At 38.5% G+C, this 19,638-nt stretch overlaps 1 protein-coding gene across 1 annotated transcript in view; it reads left to right on the top strand.

The window, feature by feature from the left end:
* Positions 1 to 19,638, top strand: part of CCDC178 (coiled-coil domain containing 178) — a 146,627-nt gene that overhangs the window by 18,456 nt on the left and 108,533 nt on the right. Inside the window, 9 exon segments of the mRNA XM_032222965.1 lie at positions 1,186 to 1,250; positions 2,586 to 2,780; positions 5,805 to 6,025; positions 9,288 to 9,431; positions 11,007 to 11,085; positions 11,088 to 11,138; positions 11,141 to 11,157; positions 13,050 to 13,145; positions 13,251 to 13,387. Coding sequence (XP_032078856.1) covers positions 1,186 to 1,250; positions 2,586 to 2,780; positions 5,805 to 6,025; positions 9,288 to 9,431; positions 11,007 to 11,085; positions 11,088 to 11,138; positions 11,141 to 11,157; positions 13,050 to 13,145; positions 13,251 to 13,387 — 1,005 coding nt within the window.

The raw sequence follows: 19,638 nt of genomic DNA, 5'->3' as shown, positions 1-19,638 counted from the left end.
TCTGCAGCCCACAGAGATTTAGTTAGTTATCAAAATTTAGAGACTGCCTTTTCTCAGAGTGACATGCATGGATGGGAGCTTCTTCTTCAGGATTTCAGCTCCATTCTTGCAGCCCATCAAAGATTCCAGAAATCCTGAAAATTTCAGTTCTCTTCATGTAGCCCACTGAAGGATTTCCCCTCCCTGCACAGAGAGGAAAGGAAATCCCTTGGTGTTCTCAGGAATGGAAAATAAATCCTGAAGATTTTAGTTCCATTCTTACAGTTCATCAAAGGATTTTATTTCTATGCACTGAGGGAAACTGAAGCAGGTTGTAGGGACATTTTCCTGCTTGCCAGGAAGATTTTTGCATGGAGCTGAAACCCTCTGGCAGGCAGCTTTTCTTCTGTTTACTTAAAGACCTGGGAGATCATTTAACAACTGCCACAGAGATTACCAGGATTCCAGTCATACAAAGCTTAATAAACTACTTTGCTCAGTGACTGAGATTCTGGTCCCAGTTGAAGTTGCAAGTTGAGGACTACCTGTGTTTAATAATTTTCTCTTTCTAGCACACTGAGAATTAACAGAATGACAGAGTTGGAAGGAACCTTGGAAGTCTTCTAGTTCAAGCCCCTACTCAGGCAGGAAAGCCTATATCATTTTAGACAAATGGTTGTCCAATTTCTTCTTTAAAACCTCCAGTGTCAAGCACCCACATCTTCTGGAGGCAAGTCATTCCACTGATCGATTGTTCTAATTGTCAGGAAATTTCCCCTTAGTTCTAGGTTGGTTCTCTCTTTGAGCAATTTCCATCCATTGTTTCTTGCCCTGCCTTTAGATGCTTTGGAGAATAGGCTGATCTCCTCTTCTTTGTGGCATCCAGCCCCTTAGATATCGGAATGCTGCTATCATGTCACCCCTAGTCCTTCTTTTCATTTAAACTAGGCATACCCAATTCCTGCAACTGCTCTTCAGGCCTGAGACTTCAGGGTCTTTATTCACTGTTAAGCATGCTATATATTGCATGTTTTACATTAAAATAAGCAATTACTTCTTGCCCATTTCTTCTTTGGATTGAGATGAGAATCGAGAATTAGGAAGCTAAACCAATAGATTTTGAAAGTGCTGGAGAGAGAAAATATAGTGGTAGCATACAGTGTAGGAAAAAAGATCAAAGACTATAATGGTGACCTATATTCCCAGGGATTTGGATGCTAAAACTGTCAAAGAGACTGAAGTGAAGGCTGAACAGTCATTGCACTGGAAAGGTAATATTGGTTAAATATTTAATTGCTTTCTCTTAATATTAATTATGTTTAATTGTAATTATTTCCAGGGAACCATGAAATAATGGGAATGTTTGAGAGCTGCAGTATAATTCAGTTTACAATTTCAATTTTAAAATATTGAAACACTTCCAATAAAATAGTGAAGAAGGGAATCATTCTATGCTGTGTCAAGTCCTTCAAGGAGGCAAACGAAATTGCAGGAAGAAAAAGAATCATGCCTTTATCAAATTCAGTGAAAGTGAAAGTTGAAATCATTACTTTAGATTCAGGTCTATGTATCTACAGTGCTTCAAAAAGTGAAATCTGCTTACCACCACTGGCATTTACCAGAAAGGATGGTTTTTGTCTTCTGAGAGCAAAGAAACCTACACCAGATAATATTCTGAATATAATGTTCTGTTGTCCCTAAATCAAATCTTAAACACAATGTTTCACACATTTTTCTACACTTTATTCTGCATATTTTCAGCAGCATTTTACAAATGATTGCAGCATATCTTGTTATCTCCTCCAGTCTTTTTGAAGCGACTGAGATAAAAATAAATACTTTAAAAACAGAATGTTAAAGCTTGAAATTCTTACATTAATATTTTAAAAACGATTTTTAAATCTTTTTTTGTTCTATATAAATTTTTGAATGAGCCATTAAACCTTGAAGATTTACTGCTTTAAGATATAGTTCACATAAGAATGATTGATGGGATTCATTTTTATTTGTTTGAATTGGAATTAGCAATTCAATATATGAATTCAAGACATCTGGAGACAGGCAGCATTTTTCTTAGGAGAAGGGAAGTCTATGTGCAACATTTCTGCAATTACTGAAATATACTTCCATCCCACCCTCATAGTTTCATATATAATTTCATATATTTAATTAAACTTGTCCAAGTGAATGGGACATTTTGCTATTCTCTATCAATCAGACTGACTGAAAAAAAGCTGCCAAGCCCTTCCATTCAGATTATGTGATTGTAGAAGTGGGCAATGTTCTCATATGAGCTTATGTTAGTGAAGCTCCAAATGACAGCAATGTTTTGTTTTTATTCTGATTAGACTACTACTAGTGACAATTATATTAATTCTAAATATTCAAAAGATTTGGTACTTTAAGATGTTATTGTTATTATTTCTGATGCACCTGAAAAATATAAATTGTATATAGATTTACATATACAATTTGTGTAGGTCTAAAACGTTGTGCATTAGTTTTTTAGGACTTGCTACACGATAACATTAAAATGAAACTTAAATTGTACATTTTGGTCAATTGTGTTGTTACATTAAAAGATACTACTTGTTTTTTAATTGAAGATATTCAGTCTTTAAAGCAGAAAACTTCTGCTGTTGTAGCAGAAGTCACCGAGTTAATTTCACGATTAGAAAATGAGCGTAAAGATGCTGAAGAAGCCTTAGAGTTTGAGAAGCAACAGAGAAAAAAACTATACCTAAATTCAGATAAACTGTCATTTTGGAGATTACAACAGCTTCCCAAAGCTGTTCAAAAAGGTAAAAGAAATAGCTATGTTAAAAAAAGAGTATTTGTTTATGTGTCATCTTAAAACATCTGCAGAAAAATGATGAGATTGCTAGTCTGTTTTTGGAGAGCATTCGACATAACTGTGATGAAATAATAGTCCAAGCAGAGAAGATAATTATTTCAGCCACTGAATTAAAAAAATACAACCTATCATATCCAAAAGATCACACTTCACTATACTGCTATTATTTGAATTTTATGTTTTATTAAAATGTGAGTATGTACATTCATCAGAAAAATATTGTCAATATTCCCTGGTAAATTTGCTTACTGCTTTACAATCAACATCCTGATAATATTCTGAGCTTGGTTGTTTTATTGCCGATGCTTCATTACTAACTAAGTAACCTCAGTAGTGCTGGATCATGGGTCCTCCAACTGCAGCCCACGGTGCGCATACGGCTCGCCAAAGCCATTAATCTTCCCCACACAGGACCATGAGGCTTCCCCTGCCCACATCGCCCCACCCGCCCTTCGGCTGAGTGCAGGCCTTACCTTTGCGAGCCCTGTGGGCTGGAACTGAAAGTTAAGACCAACAATTTTGGCCTGCAGAGACATTCTGGAGGCGGGGTAGGGGAAAAACAGGGTGCACCGACACCCCAAGACGCCAAAAAACAGGCACAAACTGTTAGTTTTTGGTCCAAAAAATGAGCCATTTATGCCTGGTTTTGGCCTGCAGTATGCTTCTGGAGGTGGGGGGGGGGGGTGAAAAATGGGCGACACAGATGCCTCAGGAGGCAAGAAAACCTGGGAAAAGTTTCCCACTTTTCACCTCTCCCGCCTCCAGAACATAGATAAAGAGAGATAGATAGACAGACAGAAAGATGGAGAGAGAGAGAGAGAAAGAGACAAAAAGAGAGGGAGGAAGAAAGAAAGAAAGAAAGAAAGAAAGAAAGAAAGAAAAGAGATAGAAAGAGATTTCTCAAGCTCCTTAGGGCTGAGAAGAATTACTGCAAAACTGAATTTCCTGAAGTGGACCACTAGACTCCTAAACAACTGAAAAAACAATCTAGTAAAAAGAAAAGGCAACCAAAAGAGCAACATGCAAACAGAAGTAAATAAAACATCCTCAGGAGCAAAACAAATTAAATTTTAATGGACTGTTAAATTGGCCACACCCACTTAGTCACATGATCACCTAGCCACGCCCACCCAGCCGATCCAGTCCCCCAACAGTCTGTGGGACTGTGAATTGGCCCCCTGTTTAAAAGTTTGAGGACTCCTGTGTTAGATTATCAGGAGGCACTGATGATATTACCTAGTTTGGTAATGAAACATCTACAAAACAACAACAGCAACTCAATATCAGAGAGCACCAAAGACTCCACAGTTCAGCTCTGAACTACAAATAATTTATTCTGTTGATACTGATAGTATTTTGTACATTATCCTGTCAATATTATAATCTCCAAAATCTTTAAGTAATATATTTATGTATAAATATGCTCAACACATAGTGTAAAAATGTGTACAAGGCTTTGTAGACTTCTTTCCAAGCATTGAGCAAATATAAAACAGTTGTTGGAATGTGTATATTCTGACCTCAGAAAATATGGGAGCCCAGTTATACACTCTGCTAGATTGGTATGCCGAAGTCCTTAAATAAAAAAATGTAATTTTTAAAAATATTACTGCAAATTCACTTACCGAAGAGTTCTCTGAGGTAGCTTGCTAGCATGCATAGTTCCTTGAGCCTTTCATAGATGATTTCAGGATTAAAGATATCTCTTTTGTACCCTGCATGAGTTTTATTATATGTAGCAGAATTTTGAAAATACTAATGAAATAAATTCAATTACCATTAAAATTTATTATAATACCCAAATTTTAATTATGATAAAATTGCATGTGAGTATTAAATTGCAATTAAATTGCATAAGTGAATATGATACTAGGGTGACACTTTTGTGCCAACCATTTCTGCATAGTGCTGTTTTTGCTTCCAAGGAAATTTGAGGTGCACACAGTACATTCCTTTCTGTTCATCAACATTAATTAGTCATCATTACTTCATCTACCTCCTTGCTGTTTGTTCAGAAATTCTCTTTTATTTAAATGTCATATTTAGCAACTTAATATTCTTTATAGTCTATTTGATAAGAGTGTATTAATATCCCTCTTGTCAAGTTCATCACGTCACAAGCAGTGAATGGTTATACTGTGAACAACTGTGCACATTGCCATTTTTAATTAATATGACATTTTGCTTCAGTTATGACTGTAGGGGCCATTGGCATTTTCTTGTGATTAGTTGGAGGGTTGACCATGGGGAAAGCACACTAAATAAAAAACACTTTAATGGATTTACAAGATTATGCTTGTTTATTTATTTATTTATTTATTAATATTCCTATCCCTATCATAACAGACTCTGCATAGGTAACAATACAATAAGCACATAAAATCTGAATCTTCACTGAAAAAGTTTCAGATCTTCTGTATCCTTTGAAATCGTCTATGGTTGATTAGCCATCACATATTTCCATAACCTTCTCCCAAGAAAAAGAGATTGGAAATTTGTCAGATAGTATTGAGCATGGGTCAAAGAAATACTTCTTCACTATCTCACCAGGAGAATGTACACAATTTTATATCTGTGTTAATATCTGTTTTAATCTGTAGGGTTTCCTGCCTAGGCAGGGGGTTGGACTAGAAGACCCCCAAGGTCCCTTCCAACTCTTTTTTTCTGTTCTATTCTAATAATGATATCAGAAAAAAAGTTAACCAAATGAAACCTAAAATAATGAGATCTTTAGCTTCTTATTTATTTGTACTGCTGAAAAATGTATCATAGACTACTATACAATATTGACATCATTTTTTTTAGAAAATGTAGTTACAACATTATTTTATAGATAGATTATATAAAATTATCTTTTGAAGAGAAATGTACATACCGTATATTTTTGAATCTAGCAGCTTGTTACATATTTAAACTTAAAAGCAATAGTTATCATTTTCTTATAAGTAATAGGTTATTTTATATTTTGCAGAATGGGAGAAATGTTTGCAAGATATAATAGAATTACAGTGGCATTTTGAAGAAAAAAATGAGCAATTACATGATGCCCTAAACCAACTGACAAAAATAGAGGGAGCCAATTCAGTGATCATCAAGCAGATAAACTTTATGAAGAAATACAGCCCTCTGCTGGAAGAAAAGCTATGTCATGAAGATGAATCAATAAAAGAAGTAAAAATATTATTTGATGAGGTAAGGGGATTCAATATTTTAAGTATATTTTTTTTATTCCATGTGCATTTTAATTTCTGTGTCCAATAATAATGCTAAATCTCTAAACATGAAGATATGTCAAAAAAATAGCATAGTGACCATTCTTTTCTTTTGAAAATGAAAAATAAGCATATAATTTCTTATGAAATCAAATTGCAATTTTATTATACCAGTGTACAGGCTTGGTCTGTTCAATGTATCAATATGAGATTAAATATTAGAGTAGAGGTATACTAGTATTGCTTATATCCAATCATGATTTTCTTATAAAAAATAAATCCCTATAAAAATCAAAATGTTACCTGTAGAATTTATACCTTGATTCTTATTGAGTTTTGACTGATATATAATGTCTTCCTTATAGAAATTGGAGCCTTTGTTTTGCACATGAAATCGTGGTTGTAATTTCTTTTTCAATTAATATAATTGTTTATTATTTTAATTTGGTTTTAATTTTCTTTCTGCTGCCCAGAATCACAGTGGTGAGATGGGCAACCACAGCGAAACAAATAAATAAATGCAAAGAGTGATTTAATAAAGGTGAGCATCATTATTCGATCTATAGCTAGATTAGAAACCTGGCTATATTAAACCTAAACGTTGAATTTCATTTGGACTCTGAACCCATGGAATTCTTGAGTTTCGGAATCTTGGAAAAATTCTAGAACAAAATTTGCTCTGGCTATTGGTTATTGGCTCCATCCTATTAAAAAAAAACCTTACTGTTATGAAATGGCTCCATTCAAAGCAAAATAAAACATAATTTAGGACTATGTCTCCTAACAATGGGTGGAATTTATTTAATTTGGAAAGTACATATTAATTGGATTATCATTGGAATAAGATTGTGTTAGTGCTTTACTCACATACACAAACATTATCTCTCTCTCTCTCTCTCTCTCTCTCTCTCTCTCTCTCTCTCTCTCACACACACACACACACACACACACACACACACACACACAAACAGCTAACATTTATAAACATTATATTATCACAACACCAATATGTTAAAAGAAACATGTAAGCTACATAAATATCCATATTTAATGTATGAGAAAAATAAATAGCAAAGATTACATAGGTACATAAATAAGAAAAAATAGAAAATGTCTACGATTCTGAGCAGTGATATCTGTAAGAGGGAAAAAAAAACCCTGATGTTCCAGTAATATTCAACACTACCGACAATGCTGCTACCCTACAGAAAGACCTTGACTATGTGCCAGAATGGTAAAAAAATTGGCAATTCCAAATCTCAACCAACTGTCTTACACATTGACAGACAAAATCAGAACACAAAATACAAGCTGAATGGATATGACCTCGTAGATAACCCACACACTGTCAAGCACCTTGGAGTATTCATCTCAAATGATCTTAGTGCCAGAGCTCACTGTTACAGCATTGCCAAAAGGCATTAAGAGTTGTCAACCTAATCTTGTGTAGCTTCTTCTCCAGAAATATTGAACTGCAAACTAGGGCATACAAAACTTTTGCTAGACCAATTCTTGAATACAGCTCATCTGTCTGGAACCTGCACTACATATCAGACATAAATACAATCAAACAAGTCCAGAGATATTTCGTGAGAAGAGTCCTCCACTCCTCTGCTCACAATACCTTATGCCACCAGACTTGGAATTTTGGGCTTAGATAATTTAGAACTTTGCCGTCTTCAATCCGACCTAAGCATAGTACATAAAATTATCTGCTACAATGTCCTACCTGTCAATTAATACTTCAGCTTCAACCACAACAACACATGAGCTCACAATAGATACAAACTTATGGTAAACCGCTCCAAACTTGATTGCAGAAAATACGACTTCTGTAACAATGCCCAGAATGTACTACCTGATACTATGGTTTCTTCCCCAACCCCCCAAAAACTTTAAGCTTAGACTGTCTACTGTCGACCTCACCCCATTCCTAAAAAGTCTTTAAGGGGCTTGCATAAACGCACCAGCATGCCTACCGTCCCTGTCCTAATATTCCCTTGAATTCATATTCATTTCATGTATTCATAATCATGTCTATACTTATATGTGTTATCTAATTCATATTTGACAAAATAAATAAAATAATTTTAAAAAATACCATCAGAGTCTATGAAAAGTTAAAGGGGAACATATGACATCCTGAGCATCTCAATGTCATCACACAAATGCAACAAACTGGCAAATGCTATAAATAATAGTGGTATTTGTTGGTCTATGTTATTGCATGAGTACTGTTTTAATACTATTGTTGTTTGTACTGATTATTTGCAAAAAAAAAGGTTGAACAAATATTAATTAAAAGTGTTAAACATTTCTTAATTTTAAGTTTGATGCTACAGCTCTACTCACATATATTATTTTGGATAGGAATTGGATTATTTATTTGATTTCTTATCTCCAAATTATGATTCTGGAAAAAAAGCATTTGGGAATACAGAAAACAATATAAAAAAAAGTTAGTGCTTACCAGGCAAATACACTAAGATAATAAATTCACAATATGTTAGTGAAATAAAAATGTGATGTTGGGTAATTTCATTGTAGTAGATTAGCATAAATTAACTCTTTCAAATACTTTGCATAGGGGGTCCTTGACTTATGACCACAATTGAGCCCAAAATTTCTCTTGCTAAGTGAGACTTTTGTTAAATGAATTTTGCCCCATTGTATCACCTTTCTTGACACAGGGCAAGTGAATCACTGCAGTTGTTAAGTTTGCAATATGGTTGTTAAGTGAATCTGGCTTCCCCATTGACCCTGCAATCATCATAAAGATGAACCAGTTGCCAAGTGTCTGAATTTTGATTACATGGCCATAAAGATGCTTCAATGATCATAAGTGTGTTAGTCATAAGTCACTTTTTTCAGTGCCATTGTAACTTTGAATGGTCACTAAATAAATTATTGTAAGTTGAGGACAACCTGTATTAGGTTATTGGATTATAATCTTTATTCTCAATGGCCAAGGGAAAGATTCTAGCTTTTGAAGGGGGGGGGGGGAATACTTGTGTGACTGTATCTGTGTCCACAGTTTCCTAAAGAAATGTATATATACATGTACAATGCTATGTAGATTTAATTCCCATCAAAATAAGTTGGTTTATTTTAGGAAAATAGATGCAGGAACGACAAATGCAGAATTTAAAATACTATCTCATTATGGTCCTTGAGTATTGTTATCATAATTCTTGTGATACGTTTAGTTTTATGTTGTAAATTAATTTCTGTTTCTTTCAAAGGCAAAAGCTCAGTATGATACTGTTCATCAGAAATATTTGGAAGTGCAAATGTTTCATGAAGAAGTTAAAGAAGAATGTGAAATAAAAAGACAATATATGTTTCAACAAATAGAAGCTGATGAGACTACAATAAAACAAACTTAGGTAAGTATATTTTAACTTTTTAAGATAATTATTCTTCAGGCAAGTTCCATTTATATACAGAAAACCTGAGTTCCAATATAACAGATCTTGATTCTTTTTTAAAGCTATGTTGTGTTTATATAAAGAATATTTATATTCTTCTGTTCAATCTTGTCCAATTCTCAGGGACTGCCTGGTGAAGTCCCTGCAAGGTTTTTCAGGCCTTGTTGGTTTGAGAGAATAGGAGAAATAGTACAGCTTTTGCTAAAGCGAGGGGAAGAAGTAATTGGTAAGGATTAATTAAGGTATTAATTTAAGCTAATATGTGATATAGGCAAAGCTTGTGGAATTTTCTTGTAACCAGAAATGAATGAAGAATGGATTCCGGAAGATTAAAAAACAAAACACACCTATCTTGCACTCTGTGCAGGAGGGAGGGACGGCATAAGAAAGGTGGGCTAGTGGATCTTGCTGAGTTATTGACAGCAGTTGAAGGGAGAGGAAGAAAGTTAGTCCAGTATGTCAAGTTGGTTGCTACTGAGGGGATGAAGAGAAAGAAGGAGAAATACGTACTAGTCTTGTCCTTCCATCCTTTCCTTCATCTGCCACAGTTGATGTCTTTGCTTTTTCCTAGCTTTTCCTTTTCTCTGAAAGTCCCCTGCATCTACTTGTTCAGTGCATTAACTAATACATCTTAAATGTATGTTTAATCTCAGACATGGATCAGCCAAAAATAACTGTCTGTGTACGGAATGTTTTGGGCATTCCTATTATATAGAAAAAAGTATCTTTATCAGTGATAGCACTCATGATTTTAGGTAAATTTTAATTACAACAAAATAGTTCTCTGACTTGGGAGCATAACTTCTGTGTTTATGAGATATTACAATCTTAGTGTTGTACCCAGCGATTCTCATTAATTGTATATCTTCAAAGATTATCAGAAGAAGGAATTTACAATCAGAAATTCCTCACCATATTTTGATGAATGACTGGGTTGGATTTTATCTACTAGGAGTAGAATTCTGTTCATGGAACAGGGCTTTCTTCTTATCCTTTCTTGCTGCAGTTTTTTTCAATAGCAAAAAAGCCCCCATCCCTATATTTTGGAGGATCCTCTACAAAAGAAGGAGAAGGAATCACTAAGTATTGGTTACCAGCCATTATATGAAGAGTCAATTTATCTTCCAATATATTGGCAGATATTTTAAGAATACTTCTGCCTTCTACCTTTTTATGGCACTTTTAGAATATAAAATAGTGAACATGCTCAGTGTCTCTGCTGTTCTCCCTGTCCTCTTTATTAGCTTCCAATATATAACGCTAGACACTATATGCTACAAAAATATTTGTGGCTAAGTTGACTGACAAGCTAAGATTGTAGAAACCTATGGGCTGTAAATCATATGGAAATAAATGAAATTTACCTGAATGCGAGATATCAGAACTTGAGAAAGTATTGTTGCTACATTTACTAATGTTATAAAAGATAACCAGTTATAAGGAGATTGATGGTACTGCAATTATAACAATAAATGTTTACTTAATTTTTAACTCATTTGGAGAAATAGATGATTTATTCTTGCTGCTTTTTAGGATGAGTTAAAAGAAACTGACAGGCTTTATGCTGACATCAATAACAAGATACATCAATTGAGGGATGAAATACTGGAAAATGAAAGCGCCTTGAAGAACTGATCAAGCAAGAAGCAGATGCAAAAGCTGACTTAATTCTTGGCGTGATAAAGTGAGTTTTAAATATTAAGTTTAAATATTTAAACTTACACTGGGATGTGATGGCTCAGTGGCTAAAATGCTGAGCTTGTCGATCAGAAAGGTTGGCAATTCTGTGGTTTGAATCCCTAGTGCTACGTAATGGAGTGAGTTCCCATTACTTGTACCAGCTTCTGCCATCCTAGTAGTTTGAAAACATATAAAAATGCAAGTAGAAAAATAGGGACCACCTTTGGTGGGAAGATAACAGCATTCCATGCACCTTTGGCGTTTAGTCATGCCAGCCACAAGACCACAGAGATATCTTCAGATGGTGCTGTCTCTTTGGCTTTGAAACGGAGATGAGCACCGTCCCCTAGAGTCAGAAACAGCTAGCACATGTGTGGGAGGGGAACCTTTACCTTTAAATATTAAATGCGCACCATGAAAATTTCAAAAATACAGTAGCACATGAAATACTATAATACTTCTGAAAAAGTAGGCAACTTGCAATCAACTAATAAATGTGTTACATAGTGCAGTGAAAATGTTTAATTAAAAATCACATACGTTCCATTTTGCACATTCCAACATCAGTATCCAGCATGTTTTGCAACTAGGGCCTACAGATCCCAACAGGTTCCATTGGGTTAACATCAACCTTGTTTTACCCCTCCTCAGAATAGGTGCCATTAAGTTGTTATATATGAAAGATAATTAAGGATACAGACTTATTTATGGAATTAATGCCATTTAATGATACTTCCTAGTAAATGTTTACAGGAATATACATTTAGTACTCGAATTTTGATATTAATATAATTTTATTGATATTGTAACTGTTCCTATGAATGGAAATCAGCTAGTTAAAATGGCCTATGAGTAATGAGAAGCAACACACAATTATTTCCTTTTCTCCCTGCTCTACAGAGCTATGGGAACTCACCTGAATAATATAGGAAGGAGCTCCATGAGGAAAGAAAGCTGACAAGTTCCACAGTTTACGTACAAGAATCTTTTCTTACTTTGTCAGTGGTGTTCTGTCAAACAAACACAGGCAATTCAGGATTCAAGATAGGTGCAGACATATATTTATATTAAGTGATAAACGTACCTAATCCACCATTCCACTTTCTCAGTGGCAAACCAGATGTGATTCATGTCGTTTGTCCATAAACACAGTCATACTTTGTCATTCAAGTTTCTCAGCAACTGTGTTTCAAAGGTCTATCAGACCTTGAAGAACTGGGAAAGGTCCAGAAGAGTTATAAAAGAAACCAAGAAGCTTGCGCAATTCTCTGTGAGAAACTTTATAACTTCAGGAACATTTCATCTTAGGACAAATGTAGATCAGGAGATTTATACACACACAATTTTCTGTGATATTGTATAAAATATGTATCATATAATAAATTATACATGAATAAAGAAAATATCAGTAAGAAGTGGGGTCATTGAATAAAGAGAGAGATTTAAAACTGAAGAAAGGGAATCCTTCACACAAATAATACTTAAAATAATGTAATGTATCTGTATAAGATATAGTGATATCTATTAATTTAGATTAATTTTGAAGTGGATTCTATAAATTTAAAGACGATACGGACTTTAGTGGTTCATATTTTGAATACCAACATAAATATAATTAGGTTCATTTTGCATCCTGTATAATTTCTGTTTATTTTTCTTCAAGATCCATCATGCCACAATTGATCTTAATTTTCAAAGAATATTTTACTAGTCATTTAATCTTTTCTTTTTCCTTTTTATACACACACATTTACTAATGAAGCTAGATATGTACATATTTTAAAAAGCTTTTCAGACAATATATTTTTTAAAAGACTATAATAATGTTATCATGAAATACATTTATGATATTGGTTCAAATAAATTTAAAATTAAATAATGTATTTTTAATATTAGGAAAGGCGTTTGAGGTTGAAAAATTCAATACAAGAAAGTGAAAACAAACAATTGTTGGATGAGTTTTTAAAAGAGATGAAGAGTATGGAAAACTCAGTAAGTTTTAGAATTCACATATTTAAAATGTTTTTCCATTCATCTGATGCCATATTAAATTATGTGTTATCATAATTATTTATATGTTATATATGCTATCTGTAGAAATCTAATAAAGAATATGATCTACAAAAACTGAAGGATAAACTTGCACATGATCTTCAGGAGTTCACTAGTTTGCAAAATGAAATCCAAGATCTTAAAAATGAAAACGCCGGATTTATGTACAAATTCAGAGACACGTAAGTGGCACTGTGTTAACACCTAATAAGTTTACATTCTAAATAACCCCAATTCAACAGTACTTTATTTTTAGTGTTTTTATTCTCACTGAAGACACAATTTATTTGAGCGGTATATAACTTAATTTGGAGAGAATTATGCAGAAAATTAACAGTGAGATAAAGGAAAATACAATGAATATACAGACATATAAGTGTAAAAGGCAGTTGAAGAAGGATAGTATGGATAATATTTATCTTAGAAGAAAAATAGAACAAGGTAACAGAAATGGAGCTGTTAGATTTTAAAGAAGTATGTTAGGCATAACAAATGGGATGTGATCATCTAATATTAAAATTGGTGCCACTTTGCATATCAAAATGTCAAATTAGAAATCATAAAAAGCAACTAATTTGCTAAACCATTATCTAAGAAAAATGTATTCCTAAATTTGCTTCTATACCAAAGGAGTTAGTTTAATATTTGAAGAAGAGACAGTGTAGTTTTTTAATGATCAGGAAATAATTCAGGAAATACAGAATGTCTATTCTGAATAAATTAGTGGAAAACCATTATTAAAGATAAAATTATCAACAGATATATCAAAGAAGTATGCATCAATATGTTTAGTGAAGTTAGTCAATAATCAAGTTTATGTTTTGCTGAGACATGGCTTGTTTTAACCATATTTGTTAAAAATGCTCAGTACATTATGTTAAGGCATAAACCATGGTTCAATACTATTCTGCAAGAACAACTCTGGGGGGAATTAGTCACTACAACAATAGACCATCTTGTTCTTAGGCTAAAAGTGTATTACACCTCAGCACAACTATTCAAATAAAGGTAATATCTTGGTGATTTAATTAAACCTATTTTCTCTAGCAACAATGTAAAGCAAAGCTATTTCTTTGCCCCACTATTATTCAAATTTTACATTAACAATATTGTTGTGATGTTTGCTAAACCAGAATTCTATCCTCCTTCCCTTGCCCACTGCCTCATTTTTATCTCCTTTATGCTGATGTTGCAGCCTAAGGTTGTGTCTTTAACTAAGTAAGCCTCAAGATGTCTTAAAGCTCTATCACTTTACTACTCTAGTGAAAACCATTAAATAAATTATTCTAGAACAAAGTACTGCTATTCTATAGGAAACAGTTAAATGCCCCAATTAGATAGATGATTAACAGTAAAAATATCACACATTTAAAAATCTAGATGTCTGTTTTCAATGTTCTAGCTGCTGGTCTACTCAAACAAGGGATCTTCTAATGAAAGCCCCAAAAGTAAATTTGCAGACCAGTTTAGTAAAAAATATTTTCCAGCAGCTATTACCGGTAAACTAATTAAAACCATATACTATATGGTGCTCTGTTAAATATTTATGAGTTTTCTAGGTAGTTTTGAAGCAATTTAATCCAAATTCTTGAAAAATTTACTATGGGTTTCTTATTGAACTTTCAGAGCTCTAATATGACTAGAATTAGGCTGGATTTCCCTTAAGGCTCAATTAAGACTTTATCGTCTTAGATGCTACCTGAAGCAAGTCTTAACTTCCTTATTCCATCTCACCTTGCTGAATAGGGTCTCTTCTAACCTAAGAAGATATATTAGTGACAATTTAATCTAGTTAAGTCTAATGTCTTCGTCACTTGCCATATAACATCTGTCAGCTATATCTGTGCTCTTCTAGTTTTACTCCATACTGATATAAAATGAGTTATGATGAGTTATGAAAATTTATTTATATGCCGCCCATTTCCCTGGGGGGACTCAGGGCGGCTTACAACTCAAGGGGGGGGGGAAACAAACATTTAACACATGAGAACAATACATAATTAAAAAAAGCACAACATTCATACCATTCAGGCGGGTTACAATCTTTAGCCCAGGCCTGACGGGATAGCCAGATTTTAAGGGCTGTGCGGAAGGTCTGGAGGGTGGTGAGGGTACGAATCTCCACGGGGAGATCGTTCCAAAGGGTCGGAGCTACTACCGAGAAGGCTCTCCTCTGCGTGGTTGCCAGTCGACACTGACCGGCAGATGGAACTCGGAGGAGGCCTAATCTGTGTGATCTAATTGGTCGCATGGAGGTAATTGGCAGTAGGCGGTCTCTCAAGTACCCAGATCCACTACCATGAAGGGCTTTATGGGTGACAAGTAGCACCTTGAAGCGTACCCGGAGATCGACAGGTAGCCAGTGCAGCTCGCGGAGGATAGGTGTTATGTGGGTGAACCGAGGTGCACCCACAATCGCTCGCGCGGCCACGTTCTGGACTAGCTGAAGTCGCCGGATACTCCTCAAGGGCAGCCCCATGTAGAGCACATTGCAGTACTCCAGCCTAGAGGTCACAAGGGCACGAGTGACTGTTGTGAGGGCCTCCCGGTTCAGGTAGGAGCGCAACTGGTGCACCAGGCGAACCTGGGCAAATGTCCCCCGGTCACAGCTGACAAATGGTGGTCAAAAGTCAGCTGTGGGTCCAGGAGGACTCCCAAGTTGCGGACCCTGTCTGAGGGGTGTAGTGTTTGACCCCCCAGCCTGAGAGATGGAACACTTGCCAAATTAGTGGGAGGGAAACACAACAGCCACTCGGTCTTATCTGGGTTGAGCACAAGCTTGTTAGCCCTCATCCAGTCCCTAACAGCTTCAAGGCCCTGGTTCATCACGTCCACCGCTTCATTGAGTTGGCACGGGGCGGACAGATACAACTGGGTATTGTCCGCATACTGGTGGTATCTTATCCCGTGCCGCCGAATGATCTCGCCCAGCGGTTTCATGTAGATGTTGAAAAGTAAGGGGGACAGGACCGAACCCTGCGGCACCCCATATGTTAGGGGCCTAGGGGTCGATCTCTGCCCTCCAACTAACACCGACTGCGACCTGTCCGAGAAGTAAGAGGAGAACCACTGCAAACAGTGCCTCCCACCCCCACCTCCTGCAGTCGTCGCAGAAGGATACCATGGTCGATGGTATCGAAAGCCGCTGAGAGGTCAAGGAGAACCAGGATGGAGGCATGGCCTCCGTCCCTGGCTCTCCAGAGGTCATTGGTCAATGCGACCAAAGCGGTTTCTGTGCTGTAACCAGGCCTGAAGCCGGACTGGAATGGGTCAAGATAACTAGCTTCCTCCAAGGACCGCTGGAGCTGGAAGGCCACCACCTTCTCAACAACCTTCCTCACAAAGGGGAGGTTGGAGACTGGACGATAATTGTTAAGAACGGCTGGATCCAAGATGGTTTCTTCAGGAGGGGTCTCACCACCGCCGCTTTAAGTGCGGGGGGAAAGACCCCCTCCCGAAGGGAGGTGGTAACAACCGCCTGGATCCAGCCCCGTGTCACCTCTCTGCTGTTAGCCACCAGCCAGGAGGGGCACGGGTCCAGTACACATGTGGAGGCACTCACAGCTCTCATGGCCTTGTCCACATCCCCGGGGGCAACATCCTGAAACTCAACCCAGCGATGGTCTACCAGATTATCCCCTTGTGCCTCGGCTGGATCTGCAGAATCGGAGTCCAAGTCCGACCGAAACCGAGCAACTTTGTCCGCTAAGAACTGGACGTAATCCTCAGCCCTACTCTGCAGGGGGTCCCCCGTATCCCTCCTGTTTAGGAGGGAGCGGGTTATCCTAAACAGGGCTGCTGGGTGCGACTCAGCGGACGCAATCAAGGTGGCAATATAAGATCTTTTTGCCGTCCTAATTGCCCTGATGTATTCCTTGATGCAAGATGTTAAAAGTGCTCGGTTCGATTCGGATTTATTGGACCTCCATGAGTGCTCTAGGCGTCTCTTCCGGCGCTTCCTCTCCCGGAGTTCCTCGGTGAACCAAGGTGGCCTCCGGAATCCACTGCCTCGGAGCGGCCGTAGTGGCGCAATCCGGTCAAGAGACTCCGTCGCTGCCGAGTTCCAGGCAGCAACCAGAGTCTCCACCAGACTGTGGGCGAGGGTATCAGGAATAACCCCAAGCTCCGTCTGGAACCTCAAGGGGTCCATAAGTCACCTGGGGCGGAACCATCTGGTCGGTTCCTCCTCCCTACAGTGGAGGTTTGGTCTCCGAAAGTCAAGCCTCAGTAGGCAGTGGTCTGACCACGACAGGGGTATGATCTCATTACCCCTCAGACCAAGATCACAAGTCCACTGCTCCGAGAGAAATACGAGGTCAAGCGACCCGCCGAGTGGGTTGGGCCCCGAATTACTTGGGTCAAGCCCATGGCTGTCATGGAAGCCATGAACTCCTGCGCCCCATTAGAGTGTTCGCCGAGCGAAGGCAAATTGAAATCCCCCAGGACCATAAGCCTTGGGAACTCAATTGCCAGCTCGGCTACCGACTCGAGGAGCGAGGGGAGGGCTGCTGCAACGCTGTTGGGAGGCAGGTACGTTAACAGCAAACCCACTTGACCCTTGAGGTCCAACTTCACCAGCAGGGACTCACACCCGACAAGCTCCGGAGCAGGGATCCTACGAGGTGCTAGAGACTCTCGGATAACAATAGCCACACCCCCACCCCTTCCCTGAGCTCTCGGCTGATGAAGCACCTGAAATCCTTCTGGGCACATCTCTACGAGGGGGACTCCTCCCTCCGGGCCCAGCCAGGTTTCAGTAATACATGCCAGGTCTGCCCTCTCGTCTAAAATTAAGTCCTGGACGAGGGGAGCCTTGTGAACTACAGACCTGGCATTTAGCGACAACTGCCTGAGACCAGGGTCCTGATTACTCGCGCCATCTGGCCTTGGAGTGGGACTCATAGGGCCGGAAGGAGGGATCTCTGTGACGTAGCAAGCCCTCCTTCCCCGGTAATGGCCTGCCCTAAAGTCCCCGCCATATCTGCCCCTCCCTGTTACGACCGTAATGCTCCGGCCCACTCCCGTGTCCATAGTCCCCCCGACCACTCCAGTGACCCCCGCATTCCTCGGCAGGTCCTCCGAATCAAACATACTCATTCACTCACCCAGGCAGTCCCCACGTAGTAGTTAAAAACACAAAATACAACAATAATGGTAATAAAAAAAGTGGGATCATTCACTCAATTACATACATATCACAAGCATATCCCATACAAAGCAAGAGAAAAGAGGGAGAGAAAAGAAAGAAAAAAGATAGGTTGCGCAGCTGTTAGGATGCGAGTTCAGGCAGAGCCAAATGGCTCTCAGTGTTCAAGATGGTTAGAATAATTAGCATCCAGTTATGGTCCAGAGAAGGTGTACAGGGGAGTATCTCGTGTCCCCCTCTTCTACAGATCTGAAAGGGTCCAAAGAGTCCGGAGCAATTGAGGGAGGCAGGGGGCCTTCTTCCACAGGCGCTGTCCCAGATAGAGCCCCAGGGGTAATGGCGGGTGATGATGGTGATAATGTTCAAAGCCAAGTGGGGCTGTGTCAGCGGGTCTAAAAGTCCAGAGGCCGCGGCTAGAAGAGGCAAGATGTCAAAATGCCACAGTAGGGGAGCGCTAAATGGCGGGTGGAAAACATAGGGGGAGACCCCACCGCAACGAGGACGGGCAGAGAATAGAACACATCCAAAGAGCCACCTGACCAGGCAGGGACGGAGGAGGAAGGAGGCAATGCTGGAGAGGAAGTGAGGCCGAATAGGGAAGGAAGCCATCCGGAGGGGCCGACGCAGTATCAGGGAAAGCCAACCATCCGGTCTGCCCAGTCCCAACACTGCTTCAGATCGTTCTCTCTCCCTCCGGGGCGATAGTAGCCCAGCGCAGCCCCAACAAAGCAGCTCAGTAAACAGAATGAAATCGTCAAAGCCGCCGAAAAAGACAAACTCTTTGTGATTCCTACTAATTTCATGTTTAAATGGCTTTCTTGATAACAATGCCAAAATGCCTTCTGCTGAAATGTTTTTTCGAATTTCTAGTTTAGCCTATATTTCTTCCATTCAATTAATAATTATGTCCAGCCCAGTGGTGGGTTTCAAATCCTGTTCCAACCAGTATGGTTGGAACGGGCCCAGTAACGTCCTCATGGACGTGCGCAGCATGCATCTTAGCGCCTCCACGATGCTCCAGCTGCTCCGCGGAGCGTTGTGCAGGTGCTGTACATACTATGCACATGCGCGGAAGCGCAGAAGCCTTTAAACATAGGTAAGGAGCTCGAGGGGGTGGGTGGACTCTCTGGAGCACCTGGTCATCCAGAGGGTCCACCCGCCCCCTCCACCAGAACCATCTAGCTCTGGTACGCCCATACCAGGGCGTACCACCTGCAACCCACCACTGGTCCAGACTGATTAGCATTTGAAGATTCTAATTTCTCCACAACAAATAATAGTTACATT

Source organism: Thamnophis elegans, chromosome 8 (assembly GCF_009769535.1).
Source record: "Thamnophis elegans isolate rThaEle1 chromosome 8, rThaEle1.pri, whole genome shotgun sequence".
NCBI classification, from domain to species: Eukaryota; Metazoa; Chordata; class Lepidosauria; order Squamata; family Colubridae; genus Thamnophis; species Thamnophis elegans.
The sequence above is the reverse complement of the archived record's forward strand: the minus strand, read 5'-3'. Positions and strand labels throughout refer to the sequence as shown.